The sequence below is a fragment of the Heteronotia binoei genome, chromosome 21 (genome assembly GCF_032191835.1).
Source record: "Heteronotia binoei isolate CCM8104 ecotype False Entrance Well chromosome 21, APGP_CSIRO_Hbin_v1, whole genome shotgun sequence".
NCBI classification, from domain to species: Eukaryota; Metazoa; Chordata; class Lepidosauria; order Squamata; family Gekkonidae; genus Heteronotia; species Heteronotia binoei.
Genome location: NC_083243.1, coordinates 158,514,578 through 158,540,306, shown reverse-complemented (window position 1 = coordinate 158,540,306; position 25,729 = coordinate 158,514,578). Strand labels below are relative to the sequence as shown.

Below are 25,729 nucleotides of genomic sequence, written 5' to 3'. Positions count from 1 at the left end.
AGATGCCGGGGATTGAATCTGGGATCTTCTGCTTACCAAGCAGATGCTCTACCACTGAGCCACCAACCCTCCCAAACATGATAGAGGTTTACAAGATTATGCATGGGATAGAGAAGGTAGAGAAAGAAGTACTTTTCTCCCTTTCTCACAATATAAGAACTCATGGACATTCAATGAAATTGCTGAGCAGTCAGGTTAGAACTGATAAAAGGGTGATTAACACATGGAATTCACTGCCACAGGAGGTGGTGGTGACTGCAAGTATAGATAGCTTCAAGAGGGGATTGGATAAACATATGAAGCAGAGGTCCATCAGTGGCTATTAGCCACAGAGTATTGTTGGAACTCTCTGTCTGGGGCAGTGATGCTCTGTATTCTTGGTGCTTGGGGGGCACAATGAGAGGGCTTCTAGTGTCCTGGCCCCATGGATGGACTTCCTGATGGCACCTGGGTTTTTTTGTTGGACTGGATGGGCCATTGGCCTGATCCAACATGGCTTCTCTTATGTTCTTATGTTACTTAAGAACTCAGTAGAGATTCAGAAGGGTATAGTGAAAGTTATGTTTCTGCTAAAGATAAGGGTAGAATGTTAGTTGTCTTCTGTCTTGGGGTCGTGGTAGATAACTCACCGAAAATGTCAAGACAGTGTGCGTTTGCAATAAAAAAGGTCAACGCCATGCTGGGAATTATTAGGAAGGGAATTGAAAACAAATCAGCTAGTATCATAATGCCCCTGTATAAATCGATGGTGCGGTCTCATTTGGAATACTGTGTGCAGTTCTGGTCGCCGCACCTCAAAAAGGATATTATAGCATTGGAGAAAGTCCAGAAAAGGGCAACTAGAATGATTAAAGGGCTGGAACACTTCCCCTATGAAGAAAGGTTGAAACGCTTGGGACTCTTTAGCTTGGAGAAACGTCGACTGCGGGGTGACATGATAGAGGTCTACAAGATAATGCATGGGATGGAGAAGGTAGAGAAAGAAATACTTTTCTCCCTTTCTCACAATACAAGAACTCGAGGGCATTCGATGAAATTGCTGAGCAGACAGGTTAAAATGGATAAAAGGAAGTACTTCTTCACGCAAAGGGTGATTAACATGTGGAATTCACTGCCACAGGAGGTGGTGGCGGAAACAAGCATAGCCACTAGGCTTCCCAACCCTCCTGCCCTGGCGGGAGACCCCAGGATTTCCACCCTCTTCCCCCGCTCCCCCAAAAAACGGAAGCGGGGGAGGGGGTGGAAACGGCCCCGGGGAGCAAGGCCAGCCGCCACATCCCGGAGCCGGCGAGGCTGCTGCGCCGCTGCTGCCCCCTCCCCTTCCACCGCAGCTGCTCCTCCGAGATGAGCCCAGGGTGAGCCCATCTCAGAGGAGCAGCCAAGAGGCGGCAGCAGTGCAGGGGAGAGCAAGGCAGGCCAGGAGCATGGCGAGCCGCGAATCCGGGCCCTTCTCGGACCTGGACTTGCGGCTCGCCACGCCCCCGGCCCGCCTCCACCCCCCTCTCCGCTTCCACCCTAGAGGCGGAGTGGGCGAGGCGGCAGCGGCGCGGCGGCCTCTTCTCTGCTCACCGTGGCTGCTCCTCCGAGATGGGCTCAGCCTGAGCCCATTTCGGAGGAGCAGCCACAGCGAGCGGAGAAGAGGCTGCCGCTCCGCTGCCGCCTCTTCTCCGCTCGCCGTGGCTGCTCCTTCGAGATGGGCTCAGCCTGAGCCCATCTCGGAGGAGCAGCCACGGCGAGCAGAGAAGAGGTGTCAGCTGCGCAGCGGCGTCGCACACTCCGAGACGGGGCGGCTTGCCGTTTCCCCCCTCCCCCCTAGCTCCACCCCAGTGTCTCCTGGCTCCACCCCCAAAGTCCCCAGATATTTTGGGGGTTGCACTTGGGAACCCTAATAGCCACCTTCAAGAGGGGTTTAGATAAAAATATGGAGCAGAGGTCCATCAGTGGCTATTAGCCACAGTGTGTGTGTGTGTGTGTGTGTGTGTGTGTATAAATAATTTTTTTTTGCCACTGTGTGACACAGAGTGTTGGACTGGATGGGCCATTGGCCTGATCTAACGTGGCTTCTCTTAAGTTCTTATGCTCTTATGCAGCTATTCCTCAGAAGCTATGCACTTGTGCAGGGCAGTCTTCTATAATACATATCCAATAATAAATATACTTTATATCTGTCAGAGTTTCTGTTTTTAAAAGTGTTGCATAAAAATAAATTAATAAAAAGCAGATTAAACATAGCATTGAAAAAAAAATCCCATATAATTATTTTTGGTGTTGTTAGGTCAGCCCTACTCCCTATTATGAAGCCTGTGTGTCTGATTTCTGTGGCTGTAACAGTGTGGGAGATTCTGAGTGCTTCTGCACTGCAGTGGCTGCTTATTCCTTGAGCTGTAGCAGAGCTGGTGTCTGCATTGACTGGCGAACTCCAATAGCTTGTCGTAAGTATTCACTAAAGGAATTTGTGTTGAGAAGAGAACTGATCGCATAAAAGCTGAGTATTAGAAGTGAAGATAAAGATGAATCTCTAATAATAATTAAATTACATCAATAAGTAGATTCCCAATTAGTATTATTTTTGAGCATATCTTAAATGGCTTGTGGGTAGAGTGCTTGATAGATTGCCTCCTCTCATATTGCCCAGCCTTCCAGTTAAGATCTGCTTCACAAATCCTACTCTTTGTGCCCCTGCCATCAGAGGTGAGACTGATGGTGACCAGAGACAAGGCTTTTTAAATAATGGCTCCTCTCTTATGGAAGGTTTTTCCTGTTGAGGTTGCCTGGTGCCTACATTGATTTCTTTTAGATGCCAGGCCAAAACACTGCTGTTCACCCAGACTTTTAATTAAGGGGTTGTTCAATGCTACTTTAGTCTGGATACTATTATTTAAAGCTGTTGGTGTTCTGTTCTTATGATCTGTGTTTTTATGCTTGTGTGGGGTTTTACTGCTGGATTCTAATATTTCTTAAGGTGGCATACATTTTTAAAAAATAAGGTGAGTGTGAGTCCTCTTAATTAAATTAATGGCTGAGATGCTGCAGCAAATGCATAGCCAAGGGCAAGCCAGGAAGAGGAGGGATGGATGAAGGATCAAAATGAGAACAGAGGCTCTACTAGTTACGACTGTTATGTCTTCTAATGCAGCTGTGTTCTGTGACTACTATAACTCACCCAACATAAAGGAGTGGCATTATAAACCCTGTGGAGACCCTTGTTTAAGGACGTGCAGGAATTGCGCAGGAAGGTGTGGCAATCTACCATACAGCTTGGAAGGTAAGCCTTATTGGAGAGTTTGCATCTGCATATCATGCAAAACAGACTAAAATGAAAGACTTGTTTCTGCTCTGATTTGACAAATGCAAACAGACATACATCTGCACAGAGAAAAATAGTCAAAGGCCTATTCACTTGAAGGTTAAATTGATTGTGCAAATTATGAGAAAGCAGTATATTTAAAAATATTTGTTGTCATTGAATGTCCGATAGTCTCTGTTTTTCTACTTTATAATAGTCTTCCAAAATTTTAAACCTAGGGCTCCCTGGGCAGGGGTTCTCCTGCCCTGGAGGTTTCCACATTAGGCCAGCAGGGGGAACCTCCACTATGTTGCCAGCTCGATGATGTCACCTGGAAGTGATGTCATTGCACTGCCGACGTTGCGCACCAGCCACTCTAGGCATTTCCAGGAAAACTCTATGGTTTTCTTGGATGTTCTAGCAACTTGTGAGAGAAAACTCTATGGTACAATAGGTACCACAGAGTTTTCCCCTCCCGAATTTCTAGAGTGTCCGGGAAAACCATAGTGTTTTCTTGGAAACGCATACAGCAGCCAGCATGTGATATCACCGGTACAATGACATCACTTCTGGGTGACATTATTGCACAAAGCGCACTCGAGGCGAGTCCCCTGCCGGAGTCCACAGGGGACTTGGCAACCCTGTTTACACCATAATCACTCCACTTGTAGAACCTGTGCATCTGCCATCATTATATGTGTGCTTGAAGGCTGATCATGTGTTAGACATGTGGCCTGAAACATAAGAGAAGCCATGTTGGATCAGGCCAATGGCCCATCCAGTCCAACACTCTGTGTCACACAGTGGCCAAAAAATTATATATATATATAATTGTCCATATATATAATTCGCTAATCTGAATTGAATTGAATCTGATTGAACTGAATGGGTTTCAATATTTTGTAATTCAGTGAGTTTCAGTGATAAAGACTAGCTAGAAATAAAGCAAATAAATAAACAAATAATAGTTTCAAGCCAAATTGTCTTTTTATCTCATTCTTATGTGTGATGGTATTATTTTGTATAGATTCCATAGATTTTAAATTACTGAATTATGATACAGAGACTTAGTACAGAAGGGAAGGATATAGCAAAAAGTCTATGCCTTCTTATCTTCACATTTAATCAGTGGAAGGCTACACTCTTAGCAATTTATGTCCAGTAGATAAAAAGGGAAACCATTCTTTGCCTGTTTCCACCATAGGCTGCTACCCAGAGTGCAGTGCTGATATACCATATTATGATGAGGAAAAGAAAGAATGTATCTCAGCATCCAAATGCATTTTGTGGTAAGTAACTTCTATTGGTATAGATCAGTTATCCCCAATGTGGTGCTCATCAATGTGCTTTCTGGTGCCCACTTTCTTCCTTTCCAAAGCATATTATCCTCAAAACAAAGTTAATCCTGGGTTTCATCCATCCCTTGGGAGCAGTAGGTGCTTCAGAAGAGTCCAGGAGCTATCACCTCTCAGTTGTAGGGAGCAACCATCCAGAAATATCTATTTTCCAAGGATGGTTTGGAACCTCCCAATATTTGGTGATTGGGCCCAGACACCCTGGCACCCATTGAGTGGCTGGTTGTGCCCCTCAAGACAGCTACTGGGAACTGGTGCCCATTCAGTGTTCCCAAATTTCTAAAAGTGGCCATAGACTCAACAAGGTTGGGGACTCCTAGTACAGTGTCATAAGCATACTTGGACTTTGGTCTGCAAAGTTGATGTTTTGACCGAACATCTACAAAAAAGGGGGGTGGGGATGGATGAGGGGTGTTAGAAGGAGAGGAGGATTATTTCTGTTGCACTTTAAGATGTAGGCAATAAACAATCAATAGTATTTTTATGTTTATTTTCCCCTAGTAATCCAAAGGAAGGAATGTCCTTGAAAGATTCCATTGGTAAGATTTACAGTTGTAGCTCCTTATTCGTTTTTATTGTAAGATATAGAATGAGGGCTAGTGGAATGTGTGGTGTCTGAGAACTTGAAGACCTCTGTTAAAGTTTTGCCACTCCATAGATTCAATCAAACTTCTACGGTCAAGTTGCTTCCGAATCCTTACAGTTATCAAAGGAGTCCTTGATAACTGTGTCAAGCATCGATATTTCTCAATAACCAGTCTTTTGTTGTTAAATCAAAAGCTGCTTTATTGTAGAAACTCAGAAGCTTTACCAAGGACAGAATCCTTGGAAGTAATGACATATACATGGTTACATAGTTACTATATAGGATTACTTCAAAGGATAGTATACAGGTGCAATTTGAGTCACGGGTTCAAAGGATACTACATAGTATCTCTTTTATTACTAAGGAATTTAGGCTATTAAAAACATCTCCCTTTCTCACACTTCTCTGAGACCTGATAAGAACTGTCTGTGTGAATCTGGGGAGAGGCACCTCACAGCTTTACCAGCCAGGCTGTAGCGTAAACATCCTTGGGCTAGATAGATTTACTGCTTGCCCAAACATTGCAAAGGGGAGGGGGGAGGGGGATACTAGTGGCCTGCTCTCTGTCTAAGAAACCATCATGGCACTTAGAAATATGCATGCTCGACAGACAGAACAGTGAATTTTTCTTGATGAATTAAACAGAAAAAAGGTCTCTTAGTACCATTATAGTCTGAAGTCAGTGAAGTAATGTGGCATTCCCCTGTAGTAGTTCTGACTGCAACATGCATAGAATTCTAAGTGTGTATCAGAGACCTGGCATGCAAAATGTAGCTCAATAGCACCACAGTGGGGGGAAAACCCAAAGTTTATTTTGAGTAACCATAATTATAAATGTTTTGATTTTCAAGCACAATAAGTGTTGCTGACCTTTGACTTTTTCCTGGATTCAGTTCTTAAAAGACAGTCAATACTTATTTCTGTTTTGTTTCTGAGACATATACCCTACAACGTCTGGATGTCTGAAGGGTAATACAATATAACTCCAAATATTTATATGTATATGTTGATCCCACTATATATATAGTGTTGATTACACAGCAAAAGATGCCAATAATCAGGGCCTTTTTTTTTGTAGCAGGAACAACTTTGTATATTAGGCTACACCCCACAGATGTAGCCAATCCTCCAGGAGCTTACAAAGCTCTTTTTACAGGGCCTGCTGTAAGCTCTTGGAGGACTGGCTAAATCAGGGAGGTGTAGCCTAATATGCAAAAGAGTTCCTGCTACAAAAAAAGCCCTGCCAATAATATATAGCTATAAAACTATAAAAGGACAAAAGCAAATATTTGTTTTGATTTGTCTTAATCTTAGACTTGAAGCATACAATCAATGGTCATGTAATTTATCCTGGACAAGATACAGGGAAATAGTTGGTTAAGAGTATGCCATATTTCATTAGACTTTTTGCTCAACTTCATTTTACATCTCAAAGAAAAACAATAAATATTCATATATTTATCTAATTCTCCAAATAAATATCAACAAGGTACAACACCAATAATAACAATAAAGCACTAAGCACAACAAAAATAAAAAAATATCATACAGTTAGAACTAGAAGAAAAAATAATATCAATGAAAACACTATCAAATTAAAACAGAATGATCTTAAAAAACTTTAAAAATAGCACAGCACAAAACAAAGAGAAACTTTCTAAAATAAGGAAAGCATAAGAATGTGGAAACTAATAGAATTCCTCAAAAGAGGTAGAACTGATATTCAAAAGTGTCTGAATTGTTGGATTCCCCTCAGGGATCAGAAATTGCTCCCCCAGTTCAGAGACCAGGTAAAGCGGCAAAGATTTTTAGCTTCCTCCCACCTCCAACCCTCTCATGGATTGCTGCCTTGATGTGGCGAGAAGGCTTGCTGGGAAAGACAGAAGACAAAAGAAGACGGGGACGGCAAAAGATGAGATGGCTGGACAGCGTTACTGATGTAACAAACACAAATTTGAGCAGACTTCGAAGGATGATAGAAGACAGGAGGGCCTGGCGTGACTTTGTCCATGAGGTCACAAAAAGTCGGACTCGACTGTGCGACTGAACAACAACAACAACCCATCTCCAAGTTTAAAAATATACAAAACCGTGATGTGTTCTGGTAATCAAATAAAATTAATGCTGAAGATATTATACACAAGAAAAATGGCAATTCATTATCATATCCATAATGTCCTTGATATATTAACAGCTGGGAGTCAACTTGATTAGTTGGGCAAGAAAATGACTAACAGGAAGATGTGTTCCTCTTTTAAAAGCATCTTCTGGTCTCTAAATGACTGATGTTGAGTATCAGAGGACCCTCGTCAACTTAGCGGCATGAGAACAGGAGGCTACAGCAAGGAGAGGAGAATGGGTGAAATGTTCTTGTGTGAGTGAAAGTGCCCAATAATCTCCAGTTGGGCTCTGCTGGTTGTCATCTTCTCTTCATCCCCCTTACCCAGGTTTGCTTGCCTGGGCCAGCCACTGTTTCTTCACCTAACCTACCTAACAAAGCTACCAAGATAAAATGAAAAGGGGTTACCACATATGCTGTTTTGTCTTCCTTGTAGGAAGAGTGAGATAAAAATGTTCTAGAAATATAAATAGAACAAAGTTTGAGGCTAGAGCAACCTTTGAGACAGGGCCATAGCCAGGATTTGGAAGGTTGGGGGGGCTATACATTTTTCAGAGGGCACTCGGTGGCCCTACCCCATAGCCTTCCCTCTCATTCCCTTCAAATAAAACTGCCCTACACGATTTGGGTGATGGGGAAAGGAGGGCAGCAGCTACTAGAGCACTGACTGAACTTGACAGAGGGAAACTGACAAGAACTTGCTGCAGAGGGAAACTGACAAGTATTTTTCCTTGGCTTTAAGGGGTGGGGGGAACCCCCACTCCAATCCTTAAAGCCAAAGAAAAATGGTGATTCCCCTCTCCCGCACTGGCTGAACTTGGCCCATGCTGCAGAGGGAAACTGACAAGTATTTTTCCTTGGCTTAAAGGGGAGGGGGGAACCTCCCCTTTAACCGCCGTGCTGCAGAGGGAAACTGACAAGTGTTTTTGCTTGGCTTTAAGGGGTGGGGGGAATCCCCACCACCCCTTAAAGCCAAGGAAAAACGGCGATCCTCTTTCCTGCAATGGCGTCAGAATTCCACAGGCCGGGCCTGGTGGCAGGAATGGAAGGGACTGCCCACATTTCCCTGCCACTCAAATAGCGCGTGCGGGCTGACGGGCAGCAGAAGCAGTCCCAGCCTTTCGTGCCAGTTAAAGGGCCTGTGGATCAGCTGATCCGCAGGTGCTTTAACTGGCTGGGGGATGCTTCTGCCACCCACCCCCGTATAGGATTTGGGTGCCAGGGAAGGAGGCCAAGAAGAAGAAGAAGATGATATTGGATTTATATCTCACCCTCCACTTCGAAGAGTCTCAGAGTGGCTCACAATCTCCTTTACCTTCCTCCCCCACAAGACACCCTGTGAGGTGGGTGGGGCTGAGAGGACACTCACAGCAGCTGCCCTTTCAAGGACAACCTCTGCCAGAGCTATGGCTGACCCAAGGGCATTCCAGCAGCTGCAGGTGGAGGAGTGGGTAATCAAACCCGATTCTCTCAGATAAGAGTCCACACACTTAACCACTACACCAAACTGGCTCTCCAGAAGCCCTGGGGGCTGGTGGGGGTCCAAAGTTAGGGGGCCTCATCTAGAAGTGGGGGGCTGTGCCTCCACAGGCCCCCTCATAGCTACGGGCCCGCTTTGAGACCAAAAATTTTATTCAAGGTATGAGCTTTTATGTGCATGCACACTTCCTCAGATACATTTTGTGTGTGCACACATGAAAGCCCATACCTTGAATAAAACTTTGTTGGGTGTGAAAGGTGCCACTGGACTCAAACTTTGTTTCACTGCTTCAGACCAACATGGCCGCCCACCTGGATCTAGACATATAAATAGATGTCTTAATTTTTAGGGAACCACAATACTCAGTGGTGTTTGTGATGCACAATATGCAGAAGGGACACTGGTGGATATGACTCTAGCTATAGAATTACATTCACTCTCAATAAAATGATGGATTGAATCCCACAGATCTATTCCATAAGCAATGGTATTTTCTTCCAGTAATGGAACCTTTTCCCAGAGAAGCTTCTTGTGGTAGAGAAGGCTGGAAGAAGGCACAACAGCTACTGCAATGAATCTTTAGCATCCAACACAATCTCTTTTGTCATGTAATTGGGTTTCCACAAAAAACCCAAAAAACTCCTGTCATGATCAACCCGACGCTGCCACCACTCTGGAATTACGGTCCCTTGGGAAAGCCCAGAGTACCCTCCCAAGCTTTTCAGATTCCAAAAAAATAGGCATGTAGACAAGGCAGAGTAACAAAGAACAACAAAAAGGTTTAGTTTAAACAGGAAAATCAATAGGGGGAAGAGAACAGATAAGGTGCTTGAAAACTATATAGTAATGTGAGTGAAGGAAAATAAACGTAAGTCCCTAACGCAACTAAGCTTAACTGTTCTAGGCTGTTAGGCTCTAGGCATCAGCCTGCTCACTCTCTCTCTCAGAATGAGGGGTCTTCCTCCTAACAGTGACCATCCTGCCTGCTTGACTTCTCAGGAGGAAAGAACAGTGTTTGCTTCCTGAGAGACCTTTTAAGCCATTCTCCTCGGAGCCTACTTGGACGCTGATTGGCTGAAACCAGTGCCATGCATTCCGGGGATTGTAGGCTGTCTCTCCCTACTACAACACAGGCCTCACAGACTCCCTAGGCCCACTAGGCCTCTGTCTCACAGCACAGCACAGATTATGTCAACTTCTATGTGGAGTTTCCAGTTAAAGATTTCATGATTTGAATTCTTGTTCATGGCATGTGCTTATGAAAGAATTACATGGGTTCCATCTGCTAAGGGCTACTCCATTTATTATGCTCTGGTTCAAAAGGAATAGTAAGAGTGCTACTTCTAATTCTTTTAGGGAACATAGCATTGCCTCCCACGACCTTACCAGTGACAGCAAAAATGACAGCCATCCCTTGCTACTGTAATGTAAATGGAAAGCTGATAACTAATGGTAAGAAAGTTATGTTTGAAATTACTTATTAGTTAAATGATGCATAACAGGCTGGATCCAGACTAAAGTATTTCACCTATGAAGTGTGATTTCTCCTTCTTCTCCTCTTCCATGGCATCCCCAAAAAGCTATTCCCTGGGGGAGGCATCTATCAGAAGGAGGATTTGAGATGGTAGTTTGTGCTGCAACAGTAGGGAGGAGATGGAAAAAGTATTCTGTGGGATGTCAGAAAGGTTAGTCTGGATCCAAGCCATATATATGTACTGTTTATTAAATAATCATTCTAAATTGCAGCTGCACTTGATGGATTTTTAAAGTAATCATTACTCATTAGTGAAGGGTCCCCAAAGTGAAGCCCCTAGGTAGCACTCACCAGTGCCTTTCATGGTGTCTGCCAAGTTTTTTTTAGTGGGAGGGGCCAGGTAGGCCTTTTGCCAGCAAGGCTGCCGATTGCCTATTCAGGATTTGATTGACTGTGCAGAATTTTATAAAAGTTGTTTAGCAATAGCTGCCACCACAGCATAAGAAGCTTCACTCTGTGACTGAAAGTAATATGTGGCAGCCATTTTGTGGCTGTCTCTACCTCCTATGGCAGCCATTTTGTAGCTGTGCATGTCACGCTGTCAGAATTCCAAAGGTGTCTGCAGGCTGAAAAGGATCGAGGACACCTGCATCAGTGTACCTATACATTTGTGGGTACAGTGTTTCCTGGTTAGCATTTTAAAAAATATTCAGATGCATATTTATAAATTCCGTGAAAAATAAACTATCTGTATCTCTGTTTGCATGCTGAGTGAATTGTATCCCTCTTAAAACTTTCTGTATATATTACAGAAAGGAAAGAACAGTGTTTGCTTCCTGAGAGACCTTTTAAGCCATTCTCCTCGGAGCCTACTTGGATGCTGATTGGCTGAAACCAGTGCCATGCATTCCGGGGATTTAAATCTTGCTGTTTCTAGGGGTCCCAACCCTCCCGCCCTGGCGGGGGACCCCAGGATTTCCCCCCTCTTCCCCCGCTCCCCCAAAAAATGGCAGCGGGGGGAGAGGGGGGAAATGGCAAGCCGCCCCGTCCCGGAGCGTGCGAGGCCGCGCCGCTGCCGCCCCCTTCCCGCCCAGTGAGGCCGTAGGCGGCGGGCCCGCCGGCGCCCAGCAGCAGGAGGAGGCGGCGGCGGAGGAGGAGCTGTCGGCCGAGGGCCTCGCTGGCTGGTGGTACGTTCCGAATTATGATTACAAAAAGTGGCGGCGGCGATTGGTCCCGGGACGCGGGGAGGCGGAGGGATGCGAAGCCGGGTGGCCAATGGGAGGCGTGCCAAGGGCGGCTCAAAGGACTGCAGCGGGGCCAGGGCGCGATGCTTTTAAAGGGGCCGCGCGTAACGGTGAAGGGCAGTTCAGGTGCCTGGAGGAGAAATCCTGGGGAGAAAGCGGGAGAGAGACTGGGAGAAGCCCAGCCAGAGCCGGCCGCGCACGCCCTGCAAACGTCACCGACTGCTGCATGGGAAGAGAGAGCAACCTTGACCTACAGCCAGCCTAGAGCTGACATGGAAACGCAGCGCCGCTCTCCATGCCCGCGCCCGCCCTGCTTCACCCAGGCCTCCAGCCTCAGGCGGCAGCCGAGGGGCGGGGAGGACGAGCGGGAGGAGGAGGAAGGGACAGCTGCTAGTGCGGCTGCGGCGCGGGAACCTGCGGCGCTTGTCACAGCCTTGATCTTGGCTCCACCCCTAACATCTCCTGGCTCCACCCCCAAAGTTCCCAGGTATTTCTTCAATTGGACTTGGCAACCCTAGCTGTTTCCATTGTTGTTTCCTATCACAGTAGAAGATTGTCACGTTGCCATATGTTTTTACTAACTATTCTTCTGGATTTTTAGGCAGCAGTGAGCTTGTGACAATGGATACTTCAGATTGGTGTATCTATGCCTTTTGTAATACATCATGCCAGATAGAATTCAGTTATGGAGAATGCTCCTTTACCAGGACCACCACTAGTAAGCCTTCTATGATCTCCAGGAGCCCTTCTAAGGGGAATGTTTGGAGCTGTCAGAAAAAGCCTCCTCCCTATGCAGTTACAAAATCTGATCCCACACTTACTCCTGTGAGGGGTTGCAACAGTCTCAACCCTCCTAGAAAGGTGAGCAAAAAACATTAATGAATTCATAAGTAGAATGGAACAATATGGAAAAGTATGTGTAAGTTTGTGTGTCCTTTGCTTGGACTCAAAATGATAATTTGTATATTTGTTTCAGCCACAGGCCATAGCAAAATTACAAAACAATAACCTCACTTAAAACACAGCACAAGGGAATATTGCCATAACACACACAGATAAATTAATCCACACAAAGTGGAACTTCTTAAAAGAGTTAGAAGGACTCAGTCCAAATAACAGTGAAGCATATGATTGTCATTTTAATTTGATCACATTTTCACTAGCCCTAACCAAAGATTTCTACCTCTTGCATGTGTATGCACGTGTTTTAAAAGCCATCAAATAATTTCCAATTTATGGAGACCCTATGGGTTAATGTCCTCCAAAACATCCTATTATGAACAGCCTTGCAAACAGAGGGCTGTGGCTTCCTTGACTGAGTCAATCCATTTTATGTTGGATTTTCCTCTTCTGCTGTCTTCAATTTTCCCTCGCATATTGTCTTTTCCAGTGACTCTTACTGTGACTCATACTGTGACCAAAAGCATGATAGCCTCAGTTTAGTCATTTTAGGTTCTAGGGAGAGTTCAGGCTTTATTTGATCTAGAAAATACTCCCTTTACACCACCAACCAGTGGTGTCGAACTAATTTGTTATGAGGGCTGGATCTGACATATAAGAGATTTTGTTGGCCCAGGCCACATGTGTCATCAAATGTAATGCCAGGTAGCAAAGATATAAGAACTTTTGTATATAAGTTACTCCATGTGCTAGTCAGCCAATGGAGAAAATAGAGGCTATGCTCTGTAGCTTCTATGCAATTGAGAAAGTCTGGCAAAGCAAGCTGTGATGCAGAAGGAAGGAGAGAGAGAGAAGGAAGCAGATAACAGTGAGTTGCTCATGGGCCTGATAGGAGCCCTCTAGGGGCCTGATCCCGCTCTTGGGCCACAAGTATGACACCCGTAAGTTGTGAAGTCTTGTGAGCAAAGATTTCATTTAGTGAGCTACTGGCTTTAAATTTGTGAGCTATTGCATAAATCAGTTTGTTCTGGGGCCATTTTTTTGTGAGCTAAGATAATAATGTGCGAGCCAGAGGCTAAAAAACTGTGAGCTAGCTCACCCTAACTCAGCTTTGAGAAAACACTGCCCCACCTATGTGTCTTTTTGGCAGTCCACAATATCCATAAAACTCTTCTGCAACACCACATTCAAAATGACAACATAGATTGTTATAATCTATGAAACAAGCTCATTTTCTTCCGATGCTAATTTCACATGACTTTCCGGCAATCATTTGCAAGTTTTTTAAAACTAACTTTTGTAGATTATGAACTTTCCACAGTTCCACTTTGTGCAACACCTAGCACATTCATGCCTACATATTATAGTGCCCAGAAACTGATTGCACAACATCATGTACTATTCGAATGCAACTGGGAGATACAGTAAGTTTGACTTAGTGCAAGCAGCTACCACAGATTTTTTTTTTCCTGCATAGCAGTGTGTACTAATTTTTTTTTTTTTAATCAACAGTTTCGAGAATCATGGAAATTTGGAAGCTGCCAAGTTGCCACTTGCTTAGGAGGGGGAAATCACATAGAAATATCTGATGTGCGTTGTCCACCTCAAAAGTTAAAACATTGCATCAACGGATTGCTACCAATAAAAAAACATGCAGCAGCAGGTTGTTGTGAGGTTTTTGAGTGCCAGTGTAAGTGATATTTGAATAAGGACTTTCATTCTACAGTGCATTAATATCAAGCTGAAATGATGTGCAAGATCACTTCTAGTTCAATGTTCTAATTCAGCGTACAGTAAAAGCTTCGTTATCTGGCACTCATGGGAAATGCAGTTTGCTAGTTAGCCCAATGTGCTGGATACTCAAGATTGTTGATCTATCTTGCCCCCCCCCCCTACCCAGAAGAAATTGCAGTGACTAAACCCTACACCACTGGGGACACCATGACAACATGACTGGTGGGACTATCCCCCCCAAGCCACACAGCCATCTTGCAAACAAGCAAGTTAGCTGCTTGGGGAACCATCTGGATGCTGGTAGAGTTGGCTCCTGACAGATCAAGAGAAGCTGAGGGGTAAGGAGTCACCTGAGGATGATCTCAGCTGGAAGTACCATCTGTCAGAAGCACAACAATAACTGGAATCATCAAGATGGCCAGCAGGAGAGAACAGAGTACCCAAAGACACAGGGGCATGATGGCTGAAGAGTAGCAGCTTACCCTCTGAGCAATGTCAGTTAATTGAGTGCTCTGGATATTCAAGTGCTGGGTAACAAAGTTTTTTACTGTAATTGTGATTAATTCATGAAAATTGCCTGGTCACAAGGTTTGTGCCCATCCCCATCCAGGACCCTCCCACAAACTGCCGTGTGATTTTTCGGAGGTTTGTGGGGTTGGTGGCTCATCAGTTGTTAGGGCGAAATAGATGCAAGACATTTCAGTGATCCCTTGGAAGCAGAGGAGGCAGGCTGCCCAGCAGAGCCTCCACCAAGGCTGCAGGGAGAATTCTCCCGCAGGATCAGCTCCTTTGTGGGCAGCTCAGTTTGAACACCAGGCTGCCCAGCAGAGCCCCAGCCAAGGCTTCAGTGGCACACCTTACAAAAGCCATTTAAAGGATATGTCCTTATGGAAGAAACCAGTTTGGTAATTGAGGAGGCTCATGAAGGCTCGTGGTTCATGATTTGTGCATCCCCATAAATCATGAACTGAAACAAACCTCTATTTTCCCAGTTCATGCCCATTCCTAATTGTGATTTTGTGTCACACTGGTTTGTCTTACAGAGAGGTAAATAAAGAACAACTTACTACTTCTGTAATGTGTAATGTTTAGAAGTTTAATAGTCTTAGGTAATCCCCCCTGTTCAAAATAAGCCATGATCCATAATTCTGACTCACATGTCACTATGCTCATGCACTTTTAGGCACTGAAATAACTGGCAGGCTGGAAAAGTGGGCTAAAACCAATAAAATGAATTTTAACAGGGATAAGTGCTGCATTTAGGTAGGAAAAATCCAATGCATGGTTATAGGATGGGGAAGACTTGTCTTAGCAGTAGTATGTGCAAAAAGGATCTAGGGGTCTTAGTGGATCATATGCTGAACATGAGTCAACAGTGTGCTGCTGTGGCTAAAAAGGCAAATGCAATTTTGGGCTGTATCAACAGAAGTATAGTGTCCAGTTCACATGAAGTGATGGTATCGCTTTACTCTGCTCTGGTAAGACCTCACTTGGAGTACTGTGTTCAGTTTTGGGCACCACATTTTAAGAAGGATATAGACAAGCTGGAACAGGTCCAGAGGAGGGTGACGAAGATGGTGATGGGTCTGGAGACCAAGTCCTATGAAGAAAGGTTGAAGGAACTGGGGATGTTTAGCCTGGAGAGGAGGTGGCTGATAGGTGGTATGATCATCATCTTCAAGTACTTGAAGGTTGTCATATAGAGGATGGTGTGGAATTGTTTTCTGTGGCCCCAGAAGGTAGAACCAGAACCAATGGGTTGAAATTAAATCAAAAGAGTTTCCAGTTCTTAATATAAGTGGGCAGTGAGTTGGTATGTAGAATCATGGGAATGTTTTTAGCAGATTAAAAGAATCATAAATAGGGATCTGTGTTTGTTAGTGTTAGAAGAATTGCTGCTTGCCATTCCCATTTTGTCTGATGATTAAGAGCATACGAAAGCTTACATTCTGAATAAAACTTAGTTGGTCTTAAGGGTGCACTTGTTTACTGCTTTGTTCTGTGAATTTAGGGGGAGGTATTTGTGAGTTTCCTGCATTGTGCAGGGGGTTGGACTAGATGACCCTGGGGGTCACTTCCAACTCTATGATTCTATGTCAGCCACAATTTAATAATGGCACAAGGAAAAGAAACTTAATAAATGTGAAATTAAACTCCATGGAACAGCTGGTGGTGTGGATAGCAAATAGTAAGGAATTCAGATTCAAACCAGAAGTCATTTTGTTCACCCATGTCACTTAATAGTCTTTAGAAATTATCTGGTTTTAATACTGATTTAAAAAAAACAACAACGTTAAATATTTGTATTGTATGTATGTTTGTATTATGTTTGAATTGTAAAGGTCTAGAGCCATATACAGTAAATTATATCAACCAACTCCCTTGCAGCCATACTGGAGTTACCTGCAATATCTGGATTAAGGATGCTTCCAAATTTCTTCCTACATTTTGGTGTCCAAAATTTTCTGGCTTATTTGTTCCAAGGTGTAACCAATGAATAAGAAATCTTCCCTTTTTAATTTCTGGATTTTGTACAGAGTACTGAACATATAAAGTTTGCCACACAATTCTGAATTCATTGCTGTCTGTTCATTTGTGTCTTTTCCCTCCCTCTGCTATGCTATTTTTAAGTAGTTTGGTTGACTTGAGCTCACTTCCACATTCAGCTAGGGGGAGTTCATCTATTGCTAACTCAAACCTGTGTGCATCCTTTCATGGCAGAAATTAAGTTTAGAAATTTTCCTAATTAAACTGAATTTCAGAAGGAGCTCAGTGCAGGTCACAGCAAACCCACAAAATAAAGGAACAGAACAGTGGAAATCCACTACCGGTAATTCTTAAACAGAATATTAATCAGGGCTGCTTTCAACCAATACTTTATTGGAAGTCCTTTCAAAAATTGAAATATGCTATATAAATGTTATTAAGATACCACCATGATAACCTTGCAGATAATGGTTGCTCAGTTGCCAATGTTACACAAGGATCTTTTCTAGACAGCTAGATGAAGTTTTGTAAATTGATAAAGAGCTCCCCCCCCTTCTAATGCCATGCTGATGTGCCACAAATAATTAACCTAGAATGTATATGGATAGCAAAATAGTTGTGGACAGGTACCTGCATTACACTATGACAGAGCAGAAAAGGTTATAAAGTGATAAGTATGTTCTCAGTATGTCCAGCTGATGCATTCCCTTGATTTCAAGAAAGCCCTGTTGGAGTGCCGTTGTTGCTTTTGCTCTTGTTGTATCATACTGTCACCAGAATTATGTGAGCTGATCTGTGAGTGGACTATATACTGATGATCCCACCTTATTGTTGGAGGTTGCATTTGCTGGTGGATGTGACAGACTCTCAGTCCAATCCGATGAGTCCCTTGTTTTGACTTTAATAATTTCTGCTTTTTAGGTATTTGCCATGGATGGGGAAATCAACACTATGTAACATTTGATGGATCCTATTATAATTTCCATGGGAATTGCACCTATCTGCTGATGAAACCAATCAGACCCAGTTATCAGAACTTCTGGATCCAAATTGATAATCACTATATTGCTGCCATAGATAGAGCTGTTTACTCGATGACCCTTTTCATATATTACAACCACTCTATGATTGTTTTGACACGAGGAACTGAGAATGGGAAAGAAGGTAACCTGGTAAGACATTCATTAATTTCCTTGGGATAAAAAAAAACAAAAACAAAAAACCTTGAGAGCACAGTGCGTTTCACAGTATGGATATTAATGCATAATATTCAATATAATAATAATAATAAACAAAAAACAACTAGCTACACCAAGAGAAGCAAAGAGAAGGTTCTAGTTGAAGTGTACATGGCAGACATTTAAGGTTACAGGAAAAGTTTGTAATAAAAATTCACTTTGACAATTGGAAAGAAAAGCATTTGCATGGGCAATATTTGAAAGACATAGACCAATTCCATAGTCACTGTTGCTCCGCCTCTAGCTTTCTGCTTTTATCGGATCAAGCGATGGATTCTCCACCAGTTGCTGCACAGTGCATTTTGTCCTGCAGCTCCCTCCAGTTCTCCCTGTGCCTTCCCAGTCTTGTTTTTTAGAGTTCAGGAAGGCACTGGAAGAACTGGAGGGAGCCATGGGTCAAAATGCACCCGCACAGCAACTGGTGGAGAATCCATTGCTTGATCTGATGAAGGCAGAAGCCTAGGGGTAGAGCAACAGTGACTGTGGAATTGGTAATAGAGAATAAAATTAATAGTGAAAATACCTGGAAGTGGCTCCAGAATGGGTGTTTGAAGAAAGAAATGGAAAGACACATTCTAGCTGCACAAGAGCAGACATAGCATAGTATGAAAGCCAAGATTTAGAAGTCCAGTGATAACAGCAAATGTTGACTTTGCAAGACAAAGGATGAAACAGCTGACCACATGGTCGGTGTCTGCAGTAAAGTTGCTCTAACTGACTACAAAGAACATCATGATAGAATTACAGCTGTTTTGCATTGAAACCTTTGCAAGAAGTATGGCTTGACATCAGCCAGAAATTCATGAGAGCACAAACAAGATCATGGAGAATGATGAAACCAAGATTCTTTGGGACTTCCAATTACAAGCAGATAAACACCTGGGCCATAACACCCCGATATCACAACTGCAGGGGGGTAGGGTGGATTAGAAATAGGGTCTGGATAATTTTGAGATGCGGTGCTGGAGAAGACTCTTGAGAGTCCCTTGGACTGCAAGAAGATCAAATCAGTCAGTCCTAAGGGAAATCAACCCAGACTGTTCCCTGGAAGGTCAGATGCTGAAGCTGAAGCTCAAATACTTTGGCCACCAAATGAGAAGGGTAAACTCACTGGAGAAGATCCTGATGCTGGGAAAGACAGAAGGCAAAAGAAGAAGGGGACGACAAAAGATGAGATGGCTGGACATTGTTACTAATGTAACAAACACGAATTTGAGCAAGAAAAAATACCGGAGAAATGGGACTGGACCATAAAAGTTTTATCGTGGTGTGAAATGGACAAACTAACTAGAACACTAAGAGACTATGATTTAGAGATATTCAAAAGGGAGTGGAGGAAATTTAAAGGATATATGGAGAAAGAGTGGAAAGTAAAAAGACATTGGACAATTTTTTAGTAGTAAGAACATATATATTGAATTTGGATTAGTTAGTAGTACCTTTAGTATTGAATTTGAATTTATAACCTCGGGGAAGTCAACATTGGAGGGAGGGGGGATTGAAATGTCATATGGGCTAATATTGAAATAAGAAATAATTAAGTTGTGTAACCATATGCTATCAATAAATTGTTAAAACACAAAAACACGGATTTGAGCAGACTTCGATGGAAGACAGGAGGGCCTGGCATGACTTTGTCCATGGGGTCGCAAAGAGTCGGACTCGACTGTGCAACTGAACAACAACAAATTGACATTGAAATCCCAGGAGACAGCAGAATTGAAAAGAAAAGAGATCACCACAAAATACCAAGACCTATGAATAGAGTGCCTCTGGGAGAAGAAAGTTATCATGCCAGTTGTTATTGGAGCTCTTGGATCACTGTCTAGAAGTCTCAGGAAACACCTGAACACTCTAGGCATTGAACAAATCACATCAGCTCAGCTCCAGAAGAAGTGCTACTTGGAACAGCAAGAATCCTGCAAAGATATATCTGCAATTCCCAAGAACTTGGCTAGATCTTGAAGTGCAGAACACCATTTACCAGTCAAATATCTGATTGTCAAAATTATTATTATTATTAATTTTGAACCACAGTATGTAAGCTTATTTAACATCCTAATGAGGAGACAGAGACTGGGGGAGAAAATGAAAGACCTTATCCAAGGACTGGATACTTTAGCAGAAAAGATTAGAGATACCCTTCCTCCCATCAAGTACATCTACAGCTATCATGATTTTAGTATGGTATGCAATTAAGCAAGTGCTGGCACTTATTGAACTGTAACTGTCATCATTGTTAATGACAGCAACCTCCCATTGACTTTTGTAAATTTGTGAACACCTTTTAAAAGATCTTTACAAAATGAGTGCTTTCCACTTACCATTGCAATGGGGGGCCCCTCACCTAAGCAGATGCAGGTGGTAAATCTGCCTTCCTCCTGCCTCCCTGCATTTTATGACCATCTGCATTTTGTTGTTGTTCAGTCAGACAGTCGAGTCCGATTCTTTGCGACCCTATGGACCAAGTCACACCAGGCCCTCCTGTCTTCCACCATCCTCCAAAGTCTGTTCAAATTCATGTTAGTTACATCAGTAACACTGTCCAGCCATCTCTTTAAAATTTTAAAAATGCCCTTTTCTCTTCAGAGTGGGGCCATACATCTCAGCAAGGGGGCAAACAATACAAGACTGTAACAGGGCATTCTCTCCCCTTTCCACTACATGCAAATCAGGCATAGTGGTGGTCGATCGGAGTTAGTATAGTTCAGTAAAGATATGCTTTTTTTGTCAGAATAGACTGAATCTCCAATTTATGATTGGATTCTACTTTTCTTTTCTTTTTTAAGGTTCTGCTTAACAATAAAGAAATTGTTTCACGTTATTCTAAGGATGGCATTGATATCTCCACCTTTGGTCAATACACTGTGGTTAAAATATCTGAAATTAGACTTTTGGTCTCTTATACTCACCTTTCGTTTTATATAAACCTGCCTTTCAGCACTTTTTATAACAATACTGAAGGGCAATGTGGTAAGTATTACATTAAAGCAGAATAATGAACGCGGCAAAATAATTATGTCTTGTTTACATAAACAACCCTCTTGCATAGATATTACTTTGTATTTGGAACTTTGGAGATATGAGAGAGTGTATGTGGGCCCTGCTTCTGGAAAATGTTATTTTAAGCTGTCAGTTATTTGGTTTTGCTGGTCAGTCAATTTGTTACGACACCCACGCACCAGGCCGGGCACATGTTAGACCTGATCTTTGCGTCCGGGATTTTGGTGAACAATATCGCGGTAGAAGCGGTACCATGGTCGGATCACCTAGCCCTCAAGGCCCGTGTGGGGATGCCACCCCAACCCTGTATGGGCGGAGAGCCTATTTTGGCTCGCCCCCGGAGCCTGATGGACCCGGAACGGTTCCAAATGGCACTGGGGGACCCCTGGCCCCCTGGCGATTCCCTCGATGACCTGGTGGAGGCCTGGCAAGGCCGGCTAACCAGGGCCATCGACGAGATCGCACCTCGACGTCCTCTGCGCCCTCGCAGGAGGCTGGCTCCATGGTATACCCTGGAGCTACGCCGGCTGAAACAGGGGCTCAGATGACTAGAGAGGCAGTGGCGGCATACTCGGGACGAAGCGACGAGAACATCTTATAGAACGTTTATGAAGTCTTATGAGATGGCAGTCAAGGCCGCAAAGAGAGATTACTTTGCAGCCAAGATTGCATCTGCAAATTCGCGCCCAGCACAATTATTTAGAATAATTGGAGACCTTACTACATTGCCTCAAGGCAAACCAAATGTTAGGGAATTAGAGATTGGCTGTGAGGCTTTTGTGAAATATTTTGCAGATAAAATCACGTCGCTCTGCCAAGACCTGCCTATCACATTGGATGCAGTACGGGAACTTGAGGCTCCATGCCTGTCTTCGGGTTTGGAGTTGGGTCGGTTTGACCCGCTCAGCCTGGAGGAAGTCGACGGAATTCTCTCTGTTGCGTGCCCAACAACTTGCGATTTGGACCCTTGCCCCTCCTGGCTGATTAAAACTTGCCAGAGGGAGCTTAGATGTCCTTTACGGGACATAATAAATAGATCCCTCTCGGAGGGGCGTTTTCCATCACCTCTGAAAGAGGCCTTGGTCCGCCCCCTCCTGAAAAAATGTACAGCAGATCCGGCCGAATTGGCAAATTACCGACCGGTTTCTAATTTACCGTTTTTAGGTAAAATTATTGAGAGGGCAGTGGCGCTGCAACTACAGGGTTTTCTGGATGACGCTTCCATCCTAGACCCTTGCCAGTCTGGCTTTCGCCCGGGCCACGGGACGGAGACAGTGCTGGTCGCCTTGGCAGATGACCTCCAGCGGCAACTGGATCGAGGTGGCATGGCGGTGCTGATGTTGTTGGACCTGTCGGCAGCGTTCGACACGGTCACCCATCAGCTACTGACCCGCCGCCTCGCCGACATAGGGGTCAGGGGGCTGGTCTTACAATGGCTTTCCTCCTTCCTCAAAGGTCGGGGACAAAGGGTGGCAATTGGGGGTGAGCTCTCCCGGAGGCGCACACTAGATTGTGGGGTGCCTCAGGGAGCAGTTCTCTCCCCGATGTTATTTAACATCTACATGCGCCCCCTTGCCCAGATTGCCCGGAGTTTTGGACTGGGTTGTCATCAATATGCAGATGACACCCAGCTCTATCTGCTAATGGATGGCCGGCCTGACTGCGTCCCAGTGAACGGGCACTGCAGGCCGTGGCAACTTGGCTTAGGCTGAGTGGGTTGAAGATGAACCCGACGAAGACAGAGGTCCTTTGCGTGGGGCGCGGCGCTCTGGGAAGGGAAATACCTCTCCCGGTTTTTGACGGTGCGCCGCTGAAAGCGGCGGGCCGGGTCAAGAGCCTGGGAGTCCTACTGGAGCCTTCACTATCAATGGAGGCCCAGGTAGCGGCCACTGCCAAGTCGGCATTTTTCCACCTGAAGCGGGCAAGGCAGCTGGCTCCTTTCCTGGAGCGCCGGGACCTGGCAACAGTGATCCACGCGACGGTCACCTCAAGACTAGACTACTGCAATGCCCTCTACATGGGGCTGCCTTTGTGTCGAACCCGGAAGCTGCAGCTAGTGCAGAACGCAGCGGCCAGGCTGTTATTAGGACTCCCAAAATGGGAGCATATACAGCCAGGGCTGCGTGAACTGCACTGGCTGCCAGTTACATACCGGGTCCGATACAAAGTGCTGGTTATCACCTTTAAAGCCCTATATGGCCGAGGACCTGCCTACCTGAGGGACCGTCTCTCCCCATATGAGCCCCAAAGAGCACTGAGGTCAGCAGGGAAGAACACGCTGACTATCCCTGGGCCAAAGGAGGCAAAATTACAGAGTACACGGGCACGTGCCTTCTCTGTTATAGCCCCGTGCCTTTGGAATCAACTTCCGGAGGAGGTACGGGCCCTGCGGAATTTGGATCAATTCCGCAGGGCCTGTAAGACCATCCTTTTCAAGCAGGCTTTTGTAGACGTTGATAGGATGGCTGTTTAATCCACCAATGATTTATCTAGTGACCCCTGCCATAATATAAGTGTACAGAATAACATCAGGAAGATCACCGCCGTTTAAATTATGGAATGACCCAGACATTCGAACTGGTTTTAGATTGTTGTTTTAAATTAATGTATAATTTCAATGTTGTTTTAAATCACCTTATATTGTATATTGTATACTGTATAATTTTATTGAACTGTTGTTAGCCGCCCTGAGCCTGCCTAGCCGGGGAGGGCGGGATATAAATAAAATTTATTATTATTATTATTATTATTATTATTATTATTATTATTATTATTATTATTATTATTTTATGGTCTGTTTTTAGGTTGTCCTGATTTTTATTGCGGAATTGTAATTAATATATTTTAATCTTCAGTTTTTATTATTTTGTATTTTTTAAACCACTTTGAGCAGATTACTGGAGAGGCAGCATAATTTGTTCTAAATAAATAAATAATGCATAGTATGTTTTTAACACATCCTATGTGGTAGTGAGCAATACTATCTAAGCTGTGGAGTCTTGTGAGCAAAAATTCCACTTTGTGAGCTACTCACATTACAGCTGTGAGCTACTGCATAAATTTGTTTGCTCGGGGGCATTTTTCCTGAGCTAAGACAAAAATGTGTGAGCTAGAAGCTAAAAAACTGTGAGCTAGCTCATACTAACTCAGTTTAGAGGGAACACTGGTAGTGAGGGTGACAGAACATGCTTAGCTGGGGAGGGGGAGAAGAAGGCTTATCTATCAAGGCCTTGCATGCGGAAAGTCCTCAGTTCAGTTTCATACTTTTCCCACTCAAAAGGATATCAAGTAGAAGAGCTGGGCAAGAGTCCTGCCATCAGGACTATCGGGCTAAATGGACCAGTGGTCTAACTTGGCAAAAGGCAGCTTCAAGATGCAGATAAGAGGTTGGATCCAACCAGCTTTTTCACTGGTGAAAAGAGGAAGGGAGTGTCCCCTTTGACCACCAAAAAGGCTGTACTGAGGTCAGTGTGATCTGCATGAGCAAAAGCCATGGAAGTACAGGAGCTGTGAAAGGGAATGAAATTGGACCAAATGGAGTGAGCAAGCTGGCAGGATCCAACCAATGGTGTTTCTGTTTCTTCTTTCTTTATTCCACCTTTCAAATATATATGCAGAGAATATTCAGAGGCTTCTAGCCAAGGAGTTGTCCTGTTAGTTTAAACCAAGGCATAACATTATGCTACTTACTCCCCCCCCCCATCTTTGGTATCCCTGCCTAGTCCAAATTGTCACCTTACTGTACCTCTATTTTTCATAGAAGCAGCGTTGTTTATTATTTTCTCAAATTAAAGGATTTTAGGTAGCAGGACTGGGAAAGAGGAACTAGTGTCAGTAGACAGTACTGGGCTAGAATTTAAATAAGCAGCAAGCAGTTCCTGATATATTATAAATTGAAAGTTGCACCAATATGTTTTTCTTTTGGTTCATGTGAATTATCATTGTCATGATAAAACCTTACCCCCTTCATACTTTTAAAATTACTTTCTCCAATGTGGCCACAGTGGCATGATGCAGATTTCCATCTATCTGCTTTATGTTTTGTTTTGTTTTTCCATTTTTTGTTGGGGGAAAATATTAGAAAGTTTGTCAAATCTCAGAGTTCAGCAAAATTCTCATGGGGGTTTGAACAATGGAGCTCAGAAGCAAGTATTTTGTGTGTGTATGGGGGGGGGGGGTTAAGAAATAAAAAACACAATAAAATTTAGAGGTTCTGGAGCTACGCTCCTGTGAGCTCCTTCCCAAAATGAGTCCTGCATTTAAAGATGATTATAATGTCTTAAACTTTGCCCAAAGTGATCCTCTCATCTTGGTCAGGTACATGCACCAACAAAAAGACAGATGATTCAATGAAAAGGAATGGTAAACTAGCAGATTCCTTCACAGAGATGGCAATGGATTGGAAAGTCATGGACCTCGCCACTAGATACTGTGATTCAGGTCAACATCCAGTTTCTTCTCACGATGAAATATTGTCATCCACCATAGTTACTTGTGGAGCTCCTTCTGTTTGTAAACTTATCTGGTAAGGTACATTTTCTATAAAAGATGTACAAGTTAAATGGATGGCACACAAGCATGACATTGTTACTGTTTAAGCTAAAACAGCTGAAATAAACCAGGATTTGAGAAAAGGGTGTTGTTATTTTTGAAAATACTATTTTTGCTACCTTATGCTGGACACCCAAGTATTATGGCTAGGCATGGACATGAACCAAACCACAAATCATTTGGTGGTAATAAATTTCAATTTCTTACATCATTAATAATTACTTTTTTATCCCGTATATTACTTTCTACCCATCCCACCCCCCGTTACTTGA

The 25,729-nt window shown here is 43.8% G+C and overlaps 1 protein-coding gene across 1 annotated transcript in view; it reads left to right on the top strand.

Annotated features, from left to right (window-relative positions):
* Nucleotides 1-25,729, top strand: part of LOC132589665 (mucin-5B-like) — a 126,264-nt gene that overhangs the window by 59,270 nt on the left and 41,265 nt on the right. The window contains exons 24-33 of the mRNA XM_060262400.1: nt 2,276-2,432; nt 3,137-3,265; nt 4,491-4,575; nt 5,143-5,180; nt 10,192-10,278; nt 12,146-12,405; nt 13,957-14,134; nt 17,587-17,837; nt 20,693-20,876; nt 25,224-25,431. Coding sequence (XP_060118383.1) covers nt 2,276-2,432; nt 3,137-3,265; nt 4,491-4,575; nt 5,143-5,180; nt 10,192-10,278; nt 12,146-12,405; nt 13,957-14,134; nt 17,587-17,837; nt 20,693-20,876; nt 25,224-25,431 — 1,577 coding nt within the window. The remainder of the gene's footprint in view (nt 1-2,275; nt 2,433-3,136; nt 3,266-4,490; nt 4,576-5,142; nt 5,181-10,191; nt 10,279-12,145; nt 12,406-13,956; nt 14,135-17,586; nt 17,838-20,692; nt 20,877-25,223; nt 25,432-25,729) is intronic.